This window comes from Chlorocebus sabaeus, chromosome 3 (assembly GCF_047675955.1).
Source record: "Chlorocebus sabaeus isolate Y175 chromosome 3, mChlSab1.0.hap1, whole genome shotgun sequence".
Taxonomy (NCBI): domain Eukaryota; kingdom Metazoa; phylum Chordata; class Mammalia; order Primates; family Cercopithecidae; genus Chlorocebus; species Chlorocebus sabaeus.
In genome coordinates this window covers 7,434,064-7,456,425 of record NC_132906.1, presented here as the reverse complement: position 1 = coordinate 7,456,425, position 22,362 = coordinate 7,434,064, and the positions used below count along the sequence as shown (strand labels likewise).

Below are 22,362 nucleotides of genomic sequence, written 5' to 3'. Positions count from 1 at the left end.
GACGTTTTTGGCATGATTCAAACGCATTACACTGATTGTGCATTTTATTTCTATTATTATCACATTGTAACATATAATGAAATAATTATACAACTTACCATAATATAGAATCAGTGGGAGCTTGTTTTCCTGCAACTAGGCAGTCCCATCTGGGCGTGATGGGAAACAGTGACAGATCATCAAGGACTAGATTCTCATAAGGAGCACACAACCTAGATCCTTGGCATGCACAGTTTACAACAGGGTTCATGTTCCTATGGAATCTAAGGCCGCCGCTGATCTGACACAAGGAGGAGCTCAGATGGTAATGAGAGCAATGGGGAGTGGGTGTAAATACAGATGAAACTTCACTTACTTGCCCACTGCTCACCTCCTGCTGTGAGGCCGGTTCCTAACACTGGTCTATGGTTCAAGGATTAGGGACCCCTGTTTTAGTGGACTCTGGCTTTCTCACTCATGAGGTCTTCATCTACTACTTATTTTTCTAGGGTAAATAAAATAATTTTTGAATATGGACGAAGTAATGAAGCTAAAAAAGGTACAATTTACATAACATGGAATCCTTCCCTCTCCTTCTCCATTCATTCTCGCCCCCTTGACTCCTGTCCCTTCTCCCTGTTCTGGAACATTACTAATTGACTCTGATAAGAAATCTTTCTTTCTGGCCATGTTCTTCCTCTCTTGGTCTTCATATTCATGTCTCCTCTGGGGCCACCTCTTCCCAACTGTTTCATGATTCTTCTCTCACTTCATCACCAGTCCTTTGGTAACTCTTTCCTCATCTATAATCATGGCTCTCTTTGGTCTGACTCTTCTACCTCCTTAGCAAAGAGCCATACTGCAGGCCCCTTATCACTATGTGTCACTCCACCATCCACAGATCTAGCTGTTAAATAACCACCTCATCTGAAATAAGGGTTTATCATTGATTTGCTTCCAGTAACTACTGAGGACATACCATCTACTTTTTCTAGCTTCTTACTAGAGGTTAAACTATCTATACCTAAAAACAAATGTCAGCAGGCATCAACTCCAGCTAGTACAAGGTAAACCCATAAGCAAAACATGCCATAAAGTACTAAAGTAAGACCATGGATATAATCTAATTTCTGATTAAACCAGATTAGTCTAAAACTAGAGTTATTAGTAAGGCAGAACTAGATAAATTTGAAGAGTTGAGAAGAGACTAGACTTCTCATCTAAGTGAGAAATTGAATACTTTTTTGCATCACAGTAAAAAGCTGCAGGAGGGGGTGGACCACCTCATTACTAAAAGGACCTGTTACAAGAGAGTACTAAAATGTCCTCTTTAATGCAAACATACCATTCCAGTCAAAGGTGCTGGAGTTGTGTCTGTATAGAAGTAAGTCGTTCCACCAACAGTTTCCTTTTGGATCACCTGACCAGAAGACGGAGTCTGAGAAACAGGATTATTAACAGATGTAGAGGCACTAGAAGGCACCATGTAACTTGCTGGATTTGGAGTGTGACTTCTTCTTCTGGGAGCAGGAGAAGTATGTGGAGTAATCTTGGGGGAATGAAGAGGGGAAGACCCAGCAGACAACGACATTCCTGAAGAAGACGTAAAAATGTTTCTTAATGGAGCAATAATTGGTTTTAGAGAAAAAGTCTGGAAAATAAAATGCAAACATTCATTTGGAAGAAACATCATCTTTGGGCTCTTAAGTGCACAAAGATGAAGGAAATAATTTTATCTTGTTTTGTTGTAGAAAAAGCTCTGACTAAAGCAAATGTAAAGTTTCTTTTTTCAAATGTAGTTATTTCCAAATATGTTAGCAGATTTATTGTAAGAACAGTCTCCTCCATATCAAGGTTTACATCACAAACTTTAATAGCAAGAATGACCAAAAATGTAATAAATTAATGGAAGGGTGGGAAGTAACCGAATTGGGACTCTTTATAAAATTAAGCCTTTTATAAAAGAAAAGCTTTTATAAAAGGCATAATTCCTTTTTTATTAAGAATCATTAACAATACAAATAGCGCATTCCCCAAACATATTACAGTATTAAAAATTCAAATTATCTATGAAGAGCTACTAGATTTCATTCAGCCAAATATAATTAACAAAACTGTTTGAAAAAGCAAAAAAAAAAAAAGTTGAAATACATAGCAGCTAAAGTGCCATATGTTTAATATCAAGCAGTCTGTTGTTCTGATGCCTTTTTGTCATTAACTCTAAATAGGCATATTCTGAAAATTTCTACAGATGCGTACTATTTAAAATTAGGCCAACTGATACCATTATGTACTAGTGGAACCACCACAACCAATAAGAAACATTATGTGCAGAGCACCCTCTATTATTGGAGAAAGGGAAAGGACAATTGTCTTTACCCTTCAGGAGATTCCAAGCTAGCTGAGAAAAAAAGACCAGGTCACATGTAAAAGACATAAAATAACTTAAAAAAATACATATATATAAACTAATGCACTACAACTACATGCATAAATGCTGATGAAATGCAAATTAATTAAAACCAGGTAGAGTTAATCAAAGGCTTAATGGAGTGATCAGTTCTGAGCAGATTGAAAAGGGTATTTAGAGCAACAGTTACTCTTCCTGAAAAAAAAAGAGCTTATCCAGGAACTGTTTTCTGGCTATTTGGTGAATGCCTAAAAACCTTCAACACTGAGGTAATATGCCACCTCACAATACAAGAAAAAGGTTACCAAAAAATGCCTCTAGTCACAAAATTATGATTACCAGGGATATGAGTTTCAATGTCTAATAATTCATAAGATACCAACATGTTTTCTGAAAACATGTAGGTGAACAAAAATAAGCAGAGAACTGAGGTAATACTTTTCTTTTCTCTGAATAGCCCTCTGTACTTTCTGAAGAGCCTCAACATAATTATTTCTGGTTTTCTGAGCAACTAAAGTAGGTAGGTGAGGTAAGTCAGGCTATAAACACCACAGGACATACATGCAAAGTCAACAGCAAAGCCAACACTCAACTCTACGAATTCCCAATCTAGTACTCCTACTACTATAACACAATGTCTACTGCATTGAGATTAAAATAGGATAGGAATTCTCAAGTTATGTCTCAAATGTGTGTAAAAGAAAATTAAACCCCAAACTCCTTAAAAAAAATATGAAGCCAAATTACTATATTGATATAAACTTTTTATTTTTAAAAAACTATTCCAGAGCTCTGTTTCTGTCTAACTCTATATTGTACATTTAATTAAAGGTTAATCCATACAGCAAAAATTATATTAGACTATTATCAATGGATAAAAACTTCCTACTTGTCTAAAATGAAATGCATTTTAGACAGCTTTTCCTAAAGCTAGTCTCTAAGACTTTCCAAAATAAAACTGGCCAAGTAACCAAAGATGAGTAAATTTGTTTACTATTATGACATTAAGTAACACAACAGAACTACAATTCTTGAGCCAGGCACTAATCAAAGTGTTCCACATCCATCAGTCTACTTAATCCTCACAACCACCCTGTGAGGTAGATATAGCATATTTATTTCACAGAGGAGAAACTAACTTAAAAGATCAAAACAATTACTGTAAGGACAAATATAGGTAATTCAACAAAAGAATCAAGATTCAAACTCAGGTTGATTTAATTACAAACTCTGTGCTCTCAGCCAACATGCTATATAGTTGCCCAGTTCCTAAGTCTTGCACACTCAGAAAAACAGGAAATCAATTACATGTTTTACTAGCTTTAGTGTGACTACTGAAGCTATGTGTAGCATGGGCTAAAGGGAAAGACTCTGACATCAAAGTAGGTATGTAAGAGAGACTAAAAGTAGAATCTCTCTTTAAGGCTGAATACATGGAAAGAGATTACCATAAAAACAATCTAAGGTGAGTTAAGATAGAAATTCATGTACAGTAGAATTTACACTATAGAGTATCAAGAGTTCTCTTAAGAATTCTAAATTTTGTGAAGTTATTTTAATATAAAGCTGCAGAAATAAAATTTGAATTCACCTCTGAGCTGAGGCTGATTGGAGTTACTTAAATACATTTAAAATGTAAGCTGGGTGCAGTCGTGTGGGCCTGTAGTCCCAGCTACCTGGGGGGACTGAGGCAGGAGATTCGCTTAAGCCCAAGGGTTTGAGGCTGCGTGAGCCATACAGCGCCCATGAACAGCCACTGTGCTCCAATCTGGGCAACATAGCAAGACCCTGTCTCTTTAAGGCGGGGTGGCGGGGAGAGGAAAACAAGAAAAAGAAAAGAAAGAGCATTCAAAATAAAACATGTACAACAGTAAGTATCACCCCCCCATAAGGATAATAGGATATTTAAATTGCATAGGAAATTAAAAACTAAATTACTAAAATACCTAATCTAATCACAAAAGGCACAGCTTTGTGTCACCTGTATATTTTACAAGTGTGTTAAAGAACTGGGTAAAATATCTACACATCTGCTTGGAGAGAGGTATTCTGTATTTAGTATTATGAAGACAAATACTAACAAGATGCCCATTCTTAAGTGCCTATATACAGTACTAAATTATAAACAGCAAGAAAGAATAGAATCACACTACAAGAACAAGTAGTTTAAAATAGGATGCTGAATTAAAATGAACAGATTCTGATCAAATTAAGAAAATGTGATTGAAAGTTCAGAATTCTTAATTTAAAATGACATCTTCCATTGCACATTATTTAATATTTAACCACAGGAATCTTATGCTAAAAGGGTTTGAGGAAACAATTTGATATAATACAACTAAAGGTCTTCTTTTAATAATGAGGTACATCAGACACACCATAATAGAAGTTTCTTCTTCATTAGAAATTTCATGTTTCACACATATTCTCATATAATTTCAATCTTTCCACATACAGCAGGGAAAGGGCTACCAATGGTTATTGGAACACCCTGATATTAACTGACACTCAATCAACAGAATACCAAAGCAAATATAATAATACATAGAAGATCAGCATAAGAAACAACCTAGAAGAATGAAAATTTATATTTTAAATATTCTAAATTAAGAATATTTCACTTTTGTATTTCATTTTTTGTATTACTTCTTGTCATTTACTCTTGAAATGACATTCTGATGACATTAGTATAGAATAATTACACTATAACTTCTAAAGTGAATATGCAAACTGAGATATTTAAAAGCAATATGATAAATTAACTGCTTTAGGGCATTTGAAAAATTATTCTCAAAAGTACCCAATTCAAATAAAAGTAAGGAACAATATAGGAATGTCCACTGGAGAAATTAACCAGAACTGACCAAATAAAGAAATGAGATAAAAAACTTCAAGGCTAATTTATAAAGGCAAAGCATCACTGTTTTTTTAGATGACACAATTCTATTTCTGGAAAACCTAAGACAAACAACATAAAAAACTCCTGAAAATAATTACAGAATTATTAGAGTAAATGATTAGAAAATTAATACATACCAAATCAGCACCCTTCCTAAATACAACCAACCAGTCAGTACAATATTATTTCTGGAAAATGAGAGACTAAACTAACATGGACACTCTCCCTCAACCCCTACCAATGTTACGAATGCACAGAACTGTGAGATAAAACACAACACCCCAGCATTTAAAATATACCTGATTTGGCCGGGCGCGGTGGCTCAAGCCTGTAATCCCAGCACTTTGGGAGGCCGAGACGGGCGGATCACAAGGTCAGGAGATCAAGACCATCCTGGCTAACCCGGTGAAACCCCGTCTCTACTAAAAAATACAAAAATCTAGCCGGGCGAGGTGGCGGGCGCCTGTAGTCCCAGCTACTCGGGAGTCTCGAGGCAGGAGAATGGCGTGAACCCGGGAGGCGGAGCTTGCAGTGAGCTGAGATCCGGCCACTGCACTCCAGCCTGGGCGAGAGAGCGAAACTCCGCCTCAAAAAAAAAAAAAAAAAAAATACCTGATTTAAAAAAAAAAAAAAAAGGGCCAGTCGCAGTGGCTCAGACGTATAATCCCAGCACTTTGGGAGGCCGAGGCAGGCAGACCACCTGAGGTCAGGAGTTCAAAACAGCCTGGCCAACATAGCGAAACCCCATCTCTACTAAAAATACAAAAATAGCTGGGTGTGTTGATGTACACCTGTAATCCCAGCTACTCAGAAGGCCGAGGCAGGAGAATCACTTGAACCTGGAAGGTGGAAGTTGCCGTGAGCCGAGATTGCACCATTGTACTCCAGCCTGGGCAACAGAATAAAATTCTGTCTCAAAAAGTAAATAAATAAATAAATAATAAAAAATAAATTAAAACCCCCAAAGCAAGAAACTAAAGCAGAATCTGAAGTCAGGAGCTTATGTTGTGGAGTTTGGGAAATTATAAGCTAGGTCAGATACAGTCTCTACAGCTGAGTTTCTAAGGCCCACAAGGGTACATGAAAAGTGGCCATGAGTCCATAGAATACAGAAAATGAAACTAAACCCCCTGTGTAAAACCAGGACTCTGGAAAAGCAGTAAATATAGGACAAAACCATTTCTATCAGCTCATAGAACCAAAAGGGAAGCCTGTTTATGGAACAGCAATGGAGAAAAAAAGAGGAAGGTTGGAGGACCGAGGTGATGTCTTAAGAGAAATGGAAACCACATGCCTGTTCTATGCATAAGTATAAGAGAGAAAATCCTCGTGAGATTCCATGCTACAGAATCCCAACAAATCAACACAATACTCAACTTGCTTTGGAAAACCTCTTCAGACACATTGCTGAAGCAAACACCAAACTATTTTGATGAATATTTCCACAAAATGACAACATATAAGAACCTTCCCCAGAAAATAATCCCACTTAAAAGAACTCGTAAGAACCAGCAAGTACAACATACTTGAAAATTAACAACTCAAGAAGAAAGAGTGCACGTAACAGAACCATATAAAACAGATTATAAAATATAATTACTACTGAGGTGATTAAGAATATGAAAGAAGTGACAAACATCACAAAAGAATAAGGTGTTTGTTCTTCCAAAACAGAGCGCACTGGCTAAGAGTGAAAATATAAGCATTAAAATTAAAGGGAAAAAACCATCAAAAGATGCATTAAATAGTAAAGTACATAAATCAAAGAGGGAAACAACAAATTAAAGTAGATAAATCAAAAAGGAAACAATAAATAAATAAAGATCTGAGGAAATTACCCAGAAATAAAACTTGGAAAATTTAAGAGTAGTTAAGAGATACAAAATGATGAAAATGTAAATATCCAGGAGAAGAAGAATATTGGAGAAGCAACATTTGGAAAAAAAAAAAAAGATTTGTGATTTTCAAGAACTCAGCACATAACTCCTTTGCACATAACTCCTCATTCAAGAAGTCCTAAGTAAGAGTTCTCAGCAGAGGCTGGGTGTGGTAGCTGAGCCCTGTGATCTCAGCATTTTGGGAGGCTGAGGCAGGAGAATTGCTTGAGGCGAGGCATTAGAGGCCGGTCTGGGCAACATGGTGAAACCCCGTCTCTACAAAAAAATATAAAAAATTAGGCCGGGTATGGTGGCTCACACCTGTAATTCCAACACTTTGGGAGGCCGAGGCAGGTGGATCACCTGAGGTCAGGAGTTCAAGACCAGCCTGGCCAACATGGTGAACCCCCGTCACAACTAAAAATATAAAAATTAGCCAAACATATGTCTGCAATGCCAGCTACTTGGGAGGCTGAGGCAGGAGAATCACCTGAACCCGCGAGGCAGAGGTTGCAGTGAGCAGAGGTCACACCACTGTTCCAGCCTGGATGACAAGAGTGAAACTCCATCTCAAAAAATAAAATAAAATAAAATAAAATAAACCAGACATGGTATGCCTCTGTAGTCCCAGCTACTCAAGAGGCTGAGGTGGAAGGATTGCTGGAGCCCAGGGAGGAAGAGGGTGAAGTGGGCTATGATCATGCCACTGCACTCAGGCCTGGGTGACAGACAGATGCTGTTTAAAAAAAAAGTTCTGAGTAAAATAAGTCCTTTCTACCAATTACGCAAAAATGTAGCATGCGAAAGACAAAGAGAAAATCTTAAAAGCTACCAGAAAAGAGACAAATGATCTAGCAAAAGAAAAATACGCTAACTGTATCAGCAACACTAAACAATGAAATTTTCAAAGGAGAAAAGATAACTGTCTACTTGAAATTTATATACCATCTACAAATGAAGAGAGAAAGACACGTTTAAGGTTTGTCACTCACATCTCCATGGTGAAAGAACTATTAAATGATCAACTTCACTAAAAAGGAAATTCCCCCCTTAAAAGGCATGGAATGTCAGAATATGTGAGAAAATCTGAATAAGCACTAACAGTAAAAGAATAATAAAAGTCAAAGTATAACTAAAATTCTAGACAACTAAAACACTGAAGGGGGACAGGAAGGCTCAAAGTCATTAAAAATTCTTGTATTGGCCAGGCGCGGTGGCTCACGCCTGTAATCCCTGCACTTTGGCAGGCTGAGGCGGATAGATCACTTGAGGTCAGGAGTTCGAGACCAGAATGGCCAACATGGTGAAACCCCATCTCTACTAAAAATACAAAAAATTAGCCAGGCGTGGTGGTAGGCACCTGTACTCCCAGCTACTCGGGAGGCTGACGCAGGAGAATCACTTGAACCCAGGAGGCGAAGGTTGCAGTGAGCCGAGGTCACGCCACTATACTCCAGCCTGGGCAACAGAGCGAGACTTCATCTCAAAAAAAATAAATAAAAATCTTGTATTAATATTTTTACTGCCCATCTCTTCAACAATTCCATACTTAAAGAATGAACGGTAAAAATCTAGTGGTGACCATGTGAAACAGAAACATAATATGTAACATCCAACACCTAATTTCATACCATACACAAAAATTACTTCAAAATGAATCAAAAACCTAAATGTACAAAATACAACAAAAAAAACATAGGTATAAACCATTGTGACTTTTAGTCGAGCAATGGCTTCTTAAGATACGACAAATACTGCCAATGAAGCAGATGCAAGAAATAAATAACAAACAAATAAATAAAAGATAGGACAAATAAAGCACGAGCAACCAAAAACATTTTTTTAATCAGGCTTCATCAAAGTTTAAAACGTTTTGTAACTCATAGGAAACTATCAAGAAAGTGAAAAGGCAACTCACAAAATAGGAGAAAATATTCGCAAATCATATATTTAATAAAGGTCTAATATGTGATGGTCAGTTCAATAGATGTTGGAAAAATATTTGACAATATTTAACATCCCTTTATGATAAAAACTCACAACAAACTGGGTAAAAAAGAAACTTACATCAAAACAATAAAAGTTATATATGACAAACTCACAGCTACCACCACATTGAATGAGAACAATTAAAAGCCTTTCCTCTGGCCCAGCACTTTGGGACACCAAGACAGAAGATCGTTTGAGCTCAGGAATTTGAAACCAGCCTGAACAACATGGCAAAACTCCATCTCTACTAAAAATTCAAAAAATTAGGGCATGGTGGTGTGCGCCTGTAGTCCCAGCTACTCAGGTGGAGGCTCAGGTGGGAGGACTGCTTGAGCCCAGGAGGCGGAGGTTGCAGTGAGCCAAGATTGTACCACTGAACTCCAGTCTGAGTGACAGAGTGAGATGCTGTCTTTAAAAAAAAAAAAAAAAAAAGCCTTTCCTCTAAGATCTGGAACAAGACAAGGATGTCCATTTTCATCACTTTTATTCAATATAGTACTGGAAGTCCTAGCCACAGCAATTAGGCAAGAGAAAAAAACAAAGGTAACCAGATTGGAAAGGAAAAATCTAAATCTAATCATCCTTGTTTGTAGACAACATGGTATTACATTTAGAAACACCAAAAGACTCCACCCAAAAACTGTCAAAAGTGATAAACAAACTTAGTAAAAGTTTCAGGAAACCAACTTAAAAAAACCAGTATCATTTATATATGCCAACAGTGAACAACCTGAAGAAGAGATCAAGAAAGCAATCCCATTTACAATAGCTACAAAAAATATAAAATATCTAGGAATAAATTTAACCAAAGAAGTGAAAGATCTCTATAAGTAAAACTATAAAACACTGATGAAAGAAACTGAAGAGGACACAAGAAGAGTGAAAGATATGCCATGCTCATGAATTGGAAGAATTAGTATTGTTAAAATGTTACTACTACCCAAAGCAATCTACAGATTCAACAAAATCTATCAAAATATCAAGGACATTCTTTGCATAAACAGAAAGAACAATCCAAAATTCATATGAAACTACAAAAACCTTAACAGCCAAAGTATTCTGAGCAAAACTAACAAAGCACGAGACATCTACTACTTGCTTCAAAATACGTTACAAAGTCACAGTAACCGAAACAGTATGGTACCTGCATAAAAGCAGACACACAGACCAATGGAACAGAACAGGGAACTTGAAATAAATCCACATATTTATAGGCAACTAATTTTCCAGAAAGGTGCTAAGAACACATATTGGGGAAAAGACAGTCTCTTCAATAAATGGTGTTTGGGAAACTGGATAACTACATGTAGAGAATGAAGCTATGTTCCTTTCTCTTACCATATGCAAAGGTCAAATCAAAATGGATTAAAGACTTAAATTTAAGGCTTGAAACTATTAGGATAAAAACACTGGGAAAACCCTTCAGGACATTAATCTGGGCAAAGATATTTTGGGTGAGATCTCAAAAGCATTGGCAACAAAAGCAAAAATAGACAAATGGGGCTATATTACACTAAAAAGTATCTGCACAGCAAAGGAAACAATCAACAAAGTGAAGACAATCTGCAGAATGAGAGAATACATATGCACACTATCCCTTCATCAGGAAATTAATGATTAGTATAAAGAACTCAAACATCTCAATAGCAAAAATTAATAAATAAATCCAAATAGTCTGATTGTAAAATAGGCAAAAGATCAGGACAGACATTTCTCAAAAAAGACATACAAATGACCAAGTTATATGAAAAAAGTCCAGCATTATTAATCATCAGGGAAAAGGAAATCAAAACCACAACGAGATCATATTATCCCAGTTGAAGTGGCTTTTATCAAAAAGACAAAAATAATGAATACTGGTGAGGATATGGAGAAAGGAGAACATCGGTATACTGTTGATGGGAATGAAAACGAGTACAGCCACTATGGAAAACAATATGCAGGTTCCTCAAAAAAACTAAAAACAGAACTGCCATATGATCCAGCAATCCCACTGCTGGGTTTATACAAAGAAAAGAAGTCAGTATGTAGAAGAGATATCTACATTCCCACGTTTATTGCAGGACTATTCACAATAGCCAAGATAGAGAGTCAACTGAAGTGTCCATTAATGGATGAATGAATAAAGAACATGTGATACATGCATACAATAAAATATTCTTCGGTCATAAAAAAAAATGACATCCTGTCATTTTCAGCAATATAGATGGTACCGGAGATCATTATGTTAAGTGAAATAAGGCCAGGAACAGAAAAATAAACACTGCATGTTCTTGCTCATATGCAGGAGCTTAGACAGTAGATCTCATAGAGATAGAAAGTAAACTGGTGGTTACCAGAAGTTGGGAAGTATTGGTGGGTGGGGGACTGAAGAGGTTAGTTAACGGGTACAAAAATACGTTTAGAAGGAATAAGATTTAGGGTTCAATAGTATAGCAGGTGACTACAGTTAACAATTTGTTGTATAATTCAAAATAGCTAGAAGAGAAGAAGTGAAATATTCCCAATACAAATGTTTGAGGTAATAGCTATCCCAATTTCTCTGATTTGATCATTGTATGCATGTATCAAAATAACACACATACCGGCAAATTATGTACAGCTATTATGTATCAATTGAAAAAAAAACAGGTCTAGTATGAAGAAGAATATAAAAACCACACAATGATTTAAAAGAATCAAACAAGTAAATTTAAAACAGGGCAAAGGATTTGAATAGACATTTCCTCCGAAGAACACATACAAATGGCCGATAAGCACATGGAAAACTCCTCAAAATCTTTAGTCATTAGGGACACAGAAATCAAAACCCCAATAATACACTGTTTCATACACACTAGGATGGCTATAATCAATTGCTATGACCCTAGCAGTGGAATTGTGACTCCGAATTGTGTATTACCGAAGAGCACTAAAAACATAGGTTCGCACAAAAACTTGTACATGAATGCTCATAGTAGCATTATGCATAATTACCAAAAAGAGGAAATAACCCAAATGTCTATCAATGGATAAGTGGTAAACAAAACATGATATATCCACATAATAGAACATTATTCACCAATAAAAAGGAAGGAAATACTGACATATACTACAACATGGATGAACCTTGAAAACATTAGCTCAAAGAGGCTAGACATAAAAAAGTCACATATTATATGATTCTATTTATATGAAATGTCCAGAATAGGCAAATCTATAAAACGTCAGAAAATAGATTAGTGGTTTTCAGGGAATGAAGAAAGAGAAAAATGAGAAGTGTCAGTTAACAGATACTAAGTTTCCTTTTGGGGCAATGAAAATGCTGTGGAATTTGAATGGTAATGGTTTCATGATCTTTTGATATATTAAAACCTACTGAATTACATACTTTAAAAGGATTGATTTTATGGTATGTGAATTATATTTCAATTAAAAAATTAATATTCAAATCACTGCCTAGGGGTAGGGTAGAGGGATCAAAAGGATCAAGAAAACTATTAATCAAATGTGAGAGGAGTGTTGGTGGGACAATGAAATACAATGTTTAAAAAAAAAAAAAAGGAACTCATTTACATTTACTAGCAGCAACAAAAAAGATAAAATCTGTAGATACAAACAACTAGAACTGTGTAAGACCCCTATGAAGAAAACACAAAAACCTACTGACAGAAATAACGGATTACTTAAACAAACAGGAATAAACACCCATACTTATTTGTTATAAAGATGTCACTTCTACCCTAAAATAAACTACAATTATGATGCTAGCTCAATAAAAATACCAACAGGATTTAAAAATATTAGCCAAGCTGGCCAGGCTCACGCCTGTAATCCCAGCACTTTGGGAGGCTGAGGTGGGCGGATCATGAGGTCAGGAGTTGAAGACCAGTCTCACCAACATGGTGAAACCCTGTCTCAAATAAAAATGCAAAAATTAGCCGGGTGTGGTGGCACGTGCCTGTAATCCCAGCTACTAAGGAAGCTGAAGCAGGAGAATCACTTGAACCCGGGAGGCGGACGTTGCAGTGAGCCAAGATAGCGCCACTGCACTCTAGCCTGGGCGACAGAGTAAGACTCTATCTCAAAAATAAAATAAAATAAAATAAAATAAAATAAAATAAAATAAAAATATTAGCCAAGCTAATTATATCTATGTGGGGGAAAAAAAGCATCAAGAATAGCCAGGAAAAAAAAACTACTGAAGAAAAGAAAAACAATTAAGGATGAAATTGAAGAAAATTTAAAAGAAAAAAACAAAAGATAAAAAATTAAGAAGAAAAAAGTGGGCCATAACACCATTAGACACTGAAAAATGATCAAACCTACAGTAACGAAGATAGACGTTTGATAGAGGCTCATATGAACAGTGCAAAAGAACAGGACACCAAAACTGATCTCAAATATATATAAAAAATATATATATATAAATGTATATAAATATATATATATATAAAAAAAATAAGTATAACATAAAGGCTGTACTTCAGACTTCAAAGGAGGAGATGACCTGTCCAATAATCAGATGTAACAACTTGCTATCACTAAACAATGAAGTGAATAAACAAACAAATGGTTATATAGATAAAATCAAAAAAGTGAATTTCCCTTTCATTCATTACACCCACATAAATTTTACATGAATATTCAGATTAAATATTTAAGAGTTTAAAATAACTCTCTATTTTTAAAAATATGCTGTTACGAAGAAACAAAATTCAAAGGTCAAAAAATAAAATGTTCATCAATTTAACTTCTTCAAGAGACAAAAACTGACAAAAATTGCTGCAGAACAAAAAAAGATATCTGCAACACTTAATAAAGGGCTAGTCTGTTTAACATATAGTTCTTAAAATCATAAACAGAAAGTAAGCAGTGAAAAATGAACAAGTTATACAACTAGCCAGTTGGCAGAAAAGAAAAATACCTCAAACATAAAAAGATGCTCACGTCTGGTGCTAATTAAAAAGATGCATCTTTTCCGAAAGATTTTATGTTTTAAAGAAAGAATTAGACTGGGCGCGGTAGCTCACGCCTGTAATCCCAGCACTTTGGGAGGCCAAGGCGGACAGATCACGAGGTCAAGAGTCCGAGACCAGCCTGACCAACATGGTGAAATCCCGTCCCTACTAAAAATACAAAAGTTAGCTGGGCGTGGTGGCACGCACCTGTGATCCCAGCCAGTCAGGAGGCTGAGGCAGGAGAATCGCTGGAATCTGGGAGGCGGAGTTTAGAGTGAGCCGAGATCACACCACTGCACTCCAGCCTGGGTGACAGCAAGACTGTCTCAAAAAAAAAAAAAAAAGAACCAAGAACTAAAGAGATACAAATGAAAAGTGGCTCACTGTTGGCCTCTTCTCAGACTGGCATAGATAAAAATAAGTTTAATTAGACCATTATTAAAAGGGTATGTGGAATATAAACACTGTCGTAGACTTCTGGTATCTTTTTAAGTCAATGTAGCAACACCTACCCATTAAAACATTTTCATTATGATAATGGTAAATAATTCAAAGTGTAAGTAATTCAAACGAAGACAGACACAAATGAAAAATAAAAATTGTGAATTCCATAAAAGTGAAAATTCTTGTCTCGTTTATGTTTTTGGCCTATAAGAGTCACTGAATAAAGGCCTCATGAATTAGTGTCAAGGTTTTAAATCCATTCCAGTAAAATCTGGAGGAAACATTTGCTTCAACCAGAAAAGTTAAAAAGTGTATACAAATCAAGTGCGTCTGAGATTCCAGAGTGAAGATCATCCTAAACAGGGAAATATTAAAAACATTCTTTGTAAAATCAGTAACAAGACAAAAATATCAACTATGAGCACTTCTCTATAACATTATACTAAAGGCCCTAGCCAACACAAGATAGCTGGAAAAAAGGCTGGAAGGGAAGAAATAAACCTATCATTGTTTGCCATCGTCCAAATACAAGAATCTATAAAATACACGCAATAAGAGTTTATCAGGGTGACCAAATACAAAAGTTTATCACATATCTAAACACCAGAAATAATCCATTTAAAAGATTGTTTTAAAGACACCAATTATGATACCAGTGAGTACTACAAAGCATCCTGTATAAAGATACAAAATAAATCTAACAAAATATGTATAAGACCTAAACATGAGTAATTACAAAACTTTGTGGAAAGACATTAAAGACAACCTGGAAACAGCTGGAGAGGGAGAACCCATCCGTGTTCAGAGATTGAAAGACAATATTGTAATGAGGATTCTTTTCAAACTCTCTCATACAGCTTCTCTGAAGACACCATGATGCTTCATGTATCCACACATCAAAAAAGCTTCTCCCTTCTCTCATACATCATCAACAACTGTACTTGCCAACACCAAATACTCTAAACCTCAACCGCACAGTAAATTCTAGTTCATCCTTCTGAAATATCTTCTTACTTGATGAAGATTTTCTTGACACCCATATCTAAAAATTATTCCCATCACTTTGTTGTTCTTTTTGCTGCAAATACCACATGTGATTCAACCGTTCTATGGGGAAGAACTGTGCCTTAATCCTCTCTGTATTCCCATCTACACATGTAAATGGCAAACTGTGTAGATGGGAAATTATTCAAAATATAATTTTGTTGAAAAGAAATGGATATAGAGGTGAAGATCTCCTCTTTTCTTGGTATCAACAACCAAGATGCTAAATACAGCAATAGCTATCATTATCAAATTGTCTGGAATAACAAAGGCCATCATGGAAGTACTCAGTATAACAAAAAGCTGGGGGCAGAGGAAAAGTAAATGATCATGCTATCAAGCAGCATGTATGTCAGTCAATAGAAGCAAACATAAAACAAACCCCTAGACACTATGAGAGAAACAGAGGAATGTAAAGGAATCTGGGGTGAAGGACACTCTTCTGACAGTCTTATTACTCTAATATGTGTTACTTTTTCTAGGTCAACGCAATCTGAGTAAACCTAGGTTACACAAATAGTTTTAATGAAGTTCCAATAACCAAACTAAATCCTCAATAATAAATTGTCATGTCTAACTACATTGAAGATGATTTAGATTAGAAATAACACATATGTCATCTTGAACAGATAGATGACTTGAGAACATGGGAAGCATTATCTTCTTAACAACAAGGCCAATATCTGGGGCTTCTGCCATGAGAAAAATCATACTAAGGAACTTATACAATCACAATCAAAATACAAAAAAATGCACTACTACAAATACTTCTTTATTCATTTTTAACCAAATTCCCCAAATCACCCCCCAAAATTAAAGAATACATAGTTATAGCCCAAAACAGATACTATGTTTATATCCCCAAATTCTGAGTCCTAAACATGTTAAGAATTAATAAAGTCTCTTCTTTGACTTTCCTGATGATTCAAAGAGTAGAAATAAATAAATTATCCAAAGTTGAGTTCAACGAAACCTCCCTCACAACCCCCACCCCTGCCACCAACACTTGTTATTTCAGTGCTTCAGAGACAAGCTTTGTTCCCTACACCATTTCTATCACTGGCTCTTCTAAGCAGCAGAAGAAACTGAGTTTAAGGAAGGTATTTCAGCATAATTACTATTGCAATTAAAGTTTGAATGTCATAGCGTTATTTGCAATTGAGGCTAAGAACCTAGTCAAAAAAATTCCCAAGCTCTAGATGACTATATACTGTATGTAAGCACAGCCTTCTACTGAAGAGAACTTTCTTTTTTCTTTTCTCCTTTTTCTAAAACAGGGTCTCACTCTGTTGCCCAGACTGGACTGCAGTGGCGCCAACAGGGCTCACTGAAGCCTCGACTTTCCAGGCTCAAGCAATTATATACTGTCTCAGCCTCCCTAGTAGCTTGGATCACCAGCACATGCCACTACCCTTGGCTCATCTGTGTATTTTTTGTAAAGACAGGGTCTCAACATGTTGCCTAGGTTGGTCTCGAACTCTGGACTCAAGCAACCTTGTCGCCTCGGCCCCCTGCAAAGTGTTGGGATAACAGGCATGGGCCACCACACCCAGCCAAAAAGGAAAATTTAAAAGTGGACACAAATAAAGATGTGACTCAGATAAACAAGCCATAGGCATATGTATGTTTTAAATGTGGCTCTCATTCCAGAATAGAGTGTACAATATAAAACCAACCACTTCACCATCAGAAAATCAATAGAATCAGAAAGTAAACACTAAAATAATACTAGCCTTTACTTCTTTCCTCAAAATAATTTCATTTTTTCAATCAAATTCAACCTTGCAGAGAATATCAAATCTGGCAAAAAATGTTCTTAATCAAAAGTATCAAGCTTAACAAGGTAATAAGAATCATGCAGCTAATGGAGCGAAAGTTGAATTTTCTGCAAACTCATTTGTCTAAAGCCCAATTTTCTAAACTCTACCATGATGGATGACTATTTCTATTTCCAGCCTAATCAATCAAAGATATTCAAATAATCTACTCAAATACCGGCTAGGTAATACTATCATTACGCCTACATTATTTTCAATCATACCAACTTTCAAATGACTAAAATAAAATTTATACATTTATAATCTTTTAATGCTTAAATAACAAAATTATGTGTTACTACACAGACACAGCTTCGGGATTTCCTATGTTATCCCACAGCATATTTTATCTTCAAAAAGACAATCCACTGTATCCCTGCATAATTATGGCCCAGAAAATTAGGGTATGAAGATTTTTATTCTGTAGCTTAAATCCCTCATGTTTCAGATTAAAAATCCATATAATTAAACATTATAATAAATCTTATTTCCTCAAAGATTGATTTTTAAAAGTCTGTGAAGTTTTAGGGTAAAAATTAATATCTTATTAATAAAATAGTTATCTAAAAAGCATGTCAGCCATAAGCCAAAATATATTCACTAAACTAGTAAAATATTTAATATTCAAATTAACTTCCATAAATCTTAAAAATTCTAAGCCACAAATGCATACTACCTTTGCAAAGACTAAATAATCCAAGTGTCAAAAGGTTTACTTGAGAGAAATGTTTATAAGCTCATACATTAAAAAAAAAAAAAAACTTGGATTCATAAGCAGACTGCAAAGCTTCTATGCTGACCTCTCAGTACATACAATTTCTTGCTGGCAAAAAAAGCAGTAAAATTTCTCCACTTTAAAGAATTGTTCAACGAAGTTTGACAATAAAATGAAAACGAAGTCAGTAAGAATACTGATGTTAATTGCCAGAACTGATTCCTTCACAAACCCTGTTTTCACAACAGCAACCCCTTATGATTAGGGGAGTTAAAAGTTGCTGAACTCAACAATCCCTTCAGTTAAACAAACAGACCCCTCATAGAGCTGTCCAACGCTGCCCAAACTATCCATCCTTTAGTCGAATCAGTCAGTTTCATGAATTGTAGGATTTATCTTCAAGTCCAGTGCTGACTCAGAGGGTAGCTTGTTCCCTAGAGAAAACAACCAACAAAAATCAGAACAGCTACTGCTCATAAGCTCTTTCAACACCCAAGTAGAAAGGACAAACTTGGGTTCAACTTCCTTTCAACTACAGAAGTAGCCAATGAACCGAAGGCATCTATATGTCACGGGCAGTTCTTGATTAAAGCTTTCACTCAGTTACAGTGAGACTGTCAAATAGTTAACAAAGTTTTCAGGAAAAGCTATAGCACAAATCATATGGCTTCTCACTGGGAAGAAATATGAAGGGAACATAAATGGAAAGTATTGCAAGGGCCAAAGCTATTTTTGTTTTGTTGTATTTTATCTTTGAAAAGGTGGTTACTTTCCTAGTGTGTGTGTGGGGGGGGGATTGGGGGGGAATTAAAAGTCTCCACCCAGAAGCAGTTTGGACGTCTAGAGTAGCTTTGCTTAAGGGCATGCATAATCAACTAGTGAAGTGTTACATAATTCCTTAAATTCAAGGTTCTGATTCACTTGTTAAATAAAATATTCTCAATCAAAAGATTAAAAAGAGGAACATGTTCTGTTTCAAGACCTGAAATAGTGACTTGCCTTCCTTATTATGTCTAAAACCAAAAAAAAATCAACATGCATAGCCTTTGAGCTTCAAGATATGCCTTAACAAAACAAGGGAACCTTCCCATTTTATGACTTAGTGGTTTTGTCTATAATAATACACTATTATGGAAAAAAAGGGGGAAAAATAAGAAAAGGAACTAAAGAGCTCAAGCTAATTTCAAAACACTGAAACATCATTTTTCCTTTTGTATGAATTAGATTGAAAGTTTTTGTTTGTTTACAAAATAAACACATTACTCAAGCCTGCACCCAGACAGAATCATGAAGGTGGCCAATACAACTTTTCATTAAAAAAAGTATCAATGCTATTAATCAAATGAAAATATATCCTAATCAAAATATATCTTTCTCATTTCCAAGTTTTAACATGAACAAATCTTTTTTTTTCTTTCTTTTTTTTGAGACGGAGTCTCGTTCTGTCGCCCAGGCTGGAGTGCAGTGGCACGATCTCGGCTCACTGCAAGCTCCGCCTCCCCGGTTCACACCATTCTCCTGGCTCAGCTTCCTGAGTAGCTGGACTACAGGCGCCCGCCACCAGGCCAGCTAACTTTTTGTATTTTTAGTAGAGATGGGATTTCACCGTGTTAGCCAGGATGGTCTCCATCTCCTGACCTCATGATCCGCCAGTCTCGGCCTCCCAAAGTGCTGGGATTACAGGCATGAGCCACCATGCCCGGCCTAACATGAACAAATATTGATTCTCAGTCATAAACTCAGTACCTAAGAGCTCAGACTTGTGAAATACAATATAGTAGTGACCACGCATTGTCTTGAAAATTGTGCTCATTTGAATATAGGCATCTGACATTTTGGTTAAGTGGTTTTTTTGTTTGGTTGCTTGGTTTTTAACGCCTTATTGATTCCTCACTTTCCCAACTTTTCTAAAGGGGTTCCAGGGGGATTAAGCACCAATGAGCTAAACACCCATTGTATAATGCCACCTGATAGATATTACCCTTTGGAGAATGACAAAATAATTGCTTATATCACTTCTCTGTATTCTTTGGTTCAAATGAGGAATCTCAGCTAAGAAAAGCTGCAGCCTTCCTAGCCTCCTTAACCCATGTACTGGTACATTCCCTCCTACTGAGAAACAGGCCACCTATGGCAGTGATTTTAAAACAGTATTAACTAAGCCTTAGGCCTTCCAGCAATGCCTTGGGGTTTTGTAAATGCCTGATTTGAATTTCTTTTTATCCGCTTTTCCACTATTTATTAAATAAATAAAAACACACAAATGCAGGTCCAAATTAATATGCATTCATGTTTTAACATACCAACACCAATCAATATACTTAATTTGTGTTGGGTTTCATGCAGACCTCAAGGTAAAGCCTCTCTCTTATCACCCTTGTTCATATACACAGTTTTTTTTTTTATTAGGAAGGTAGTGACTCTGCAATTAACTTTATTTAAATGCACATGCACTCAGATAAACTTGAACACCTGAGTACACAACTTACCCATGGAATTCATGATTTTCATGTTACTATATGATTAAAAATATAAAAAAAGAAACTTGAGGAATACAAAGTTATTCTTCTTCACCCACTAATTTCAAGCTATTGCATTCAATAAAATACTACATAGCCTTGTTATTCTCACTGAATAACTTTTATGAGTTACTGTAATAAACCCGAACCTGTAAATTCCAGTTTTATCTGCTTTATGTAACTTTAGGGTTGGGAGTTTATACAAGACTTCACAAGAGTACTGCTGCTATTTTTTAAAAATGTATGAAAACTAATGTTCTAAGCTCTAATTAAGTTTTGGTGCTCCTGGTTCACAGGTTCTCTAGGGGCAGAAATGATAATTAAGTCTTAAAGTTTGGTTGCCTGCTCATTTCTGAGTTCCTGTGATACAGTTAGGTTCCAACCCATCTTTCCAGTCTTATTACCTACTAGTCTCTTCTCCCCACATTCTGACAATCCTCAAGAAACAATGTGCCAAACTCTGCGAAGCCGGTGGCAAATAAAACTGTTCAAGATTTTAAAAGAAGAGCATCAGGTACTTAACATGTAAAAAAAAAAAAAAAAAAAAAAAAAAAAAAAAAAACCTGTCTACCTCTAGGCCATTTTCCATTAATTTTTCCATGTTCCAGCCCACGTTTTCACTTGCCTAACGATTCTGATTTTAAAACAAAATTATATTCTTTAGATATAAATATTTGAAAAGATAAAACAAAAAGAAACTCCGCATACAAAGATTTAGCTCTGTAAAACAAAATAATCCATATGATCTCAATATTCTAAATAGTCATGCAAAATCATCACTTTTAGAGAGTTGGTATTTAACCAATATGCACTGATACCAAGGTATTATTTACTTTTAAGAAAAACAAACGAAACAAAACGCTTTGAGAAGCCAAGGCAGCAGGATTGCTTGAGTCCAGGAGTTCAAGACCAGGCTGGGCAATGAAGGGAGACCCCACCTCTACAAAAATAAAAAGAACTCTGCTCTAAGCCTATGGCTTGGTACCATGCCTGAGATTTTCTTCACAGGTGTTTAGTCTTTACCTAATTCAGACTGAATTAATTTTTAAACATTAACTGAGAACATTTGTCTTTATGCTAAACTGGTTAAAACAAATAGAAAAAACAAGCTTCACTGATTCTCAACCGCCTATTTTTAAAACAGATAAAAAAACTTATCCTTCCTTTAAAAACCATCTCAAATAGTTCCTCTTCCATGAAACTTTTTTCCTTTATACCCTCATTCAAATCAGATAAAATTTACCTTCCTTCAAATTTTCTGGCACTTTGAACACTTTTTACTCTAGATGTAAAGGGGTATATGTTAGAATCTCCTGTGAATTTTTTTAAAATATAGATAAAGGCTGATGCTCCAGATCTGTGTTTCTGATTTAATAGGTCCTAGATGGGGACTAGAGAATTTACATTTTCAAAGCACTGTATGTGATTCTGATCTGTAACTATATGTGAAAGCTCATTGGAACCAGCATGAGATCAAGCACTGAGCAAGATTCTAAAAATTGAAGATACCGACAAATAAAACCTAGGTCTAAACTCACAGTTAACATTCTACCATAAAGCTCATTAAAATGCTTAAAAATGTTCAATCTTAATACTTAACTGTAGCTCTCCATATGTGATCACAATAAAGGATAAAATATCCCAGGAGCATTTAACTTTAGTGGAGGAAATAAATACGTATAAAACTAACATGAAGGCCATGCACAGGGGTTCACGTATGTAATCCCAA

The 22,362-nt window shown here is 35.7% G+C and overlaps 1 protein-coding gene across 4 annotated transcripts in view; it reads right to left on the bottom strand.

Annotated features, from left to right (window-relative positions):
- PAN3 (poly(A) specific ribonuclease subunit PAN3) overlaps nucleotides 1–22,362 on the bottom strand; it is a 157,124-nt gene that overhangs the window by 37,525 nt on the left and 97,237 nt on the right. For all 4 annotated transcript variants that reach the window (XM_008021813.3, XM_008021814.3, XM_008021815.3 and 1 more), the window contains one exon: nucleotides 1,325–1,572. In XM_008021813.3, the coding sequence (XP_008020004.3) occupies nucleotides 1,325–1,572 (248 nt within the window). The remainder of the gene's footprint in view (nucleotides 1–1,324; nucleotides 1,573–22,362) is intronic.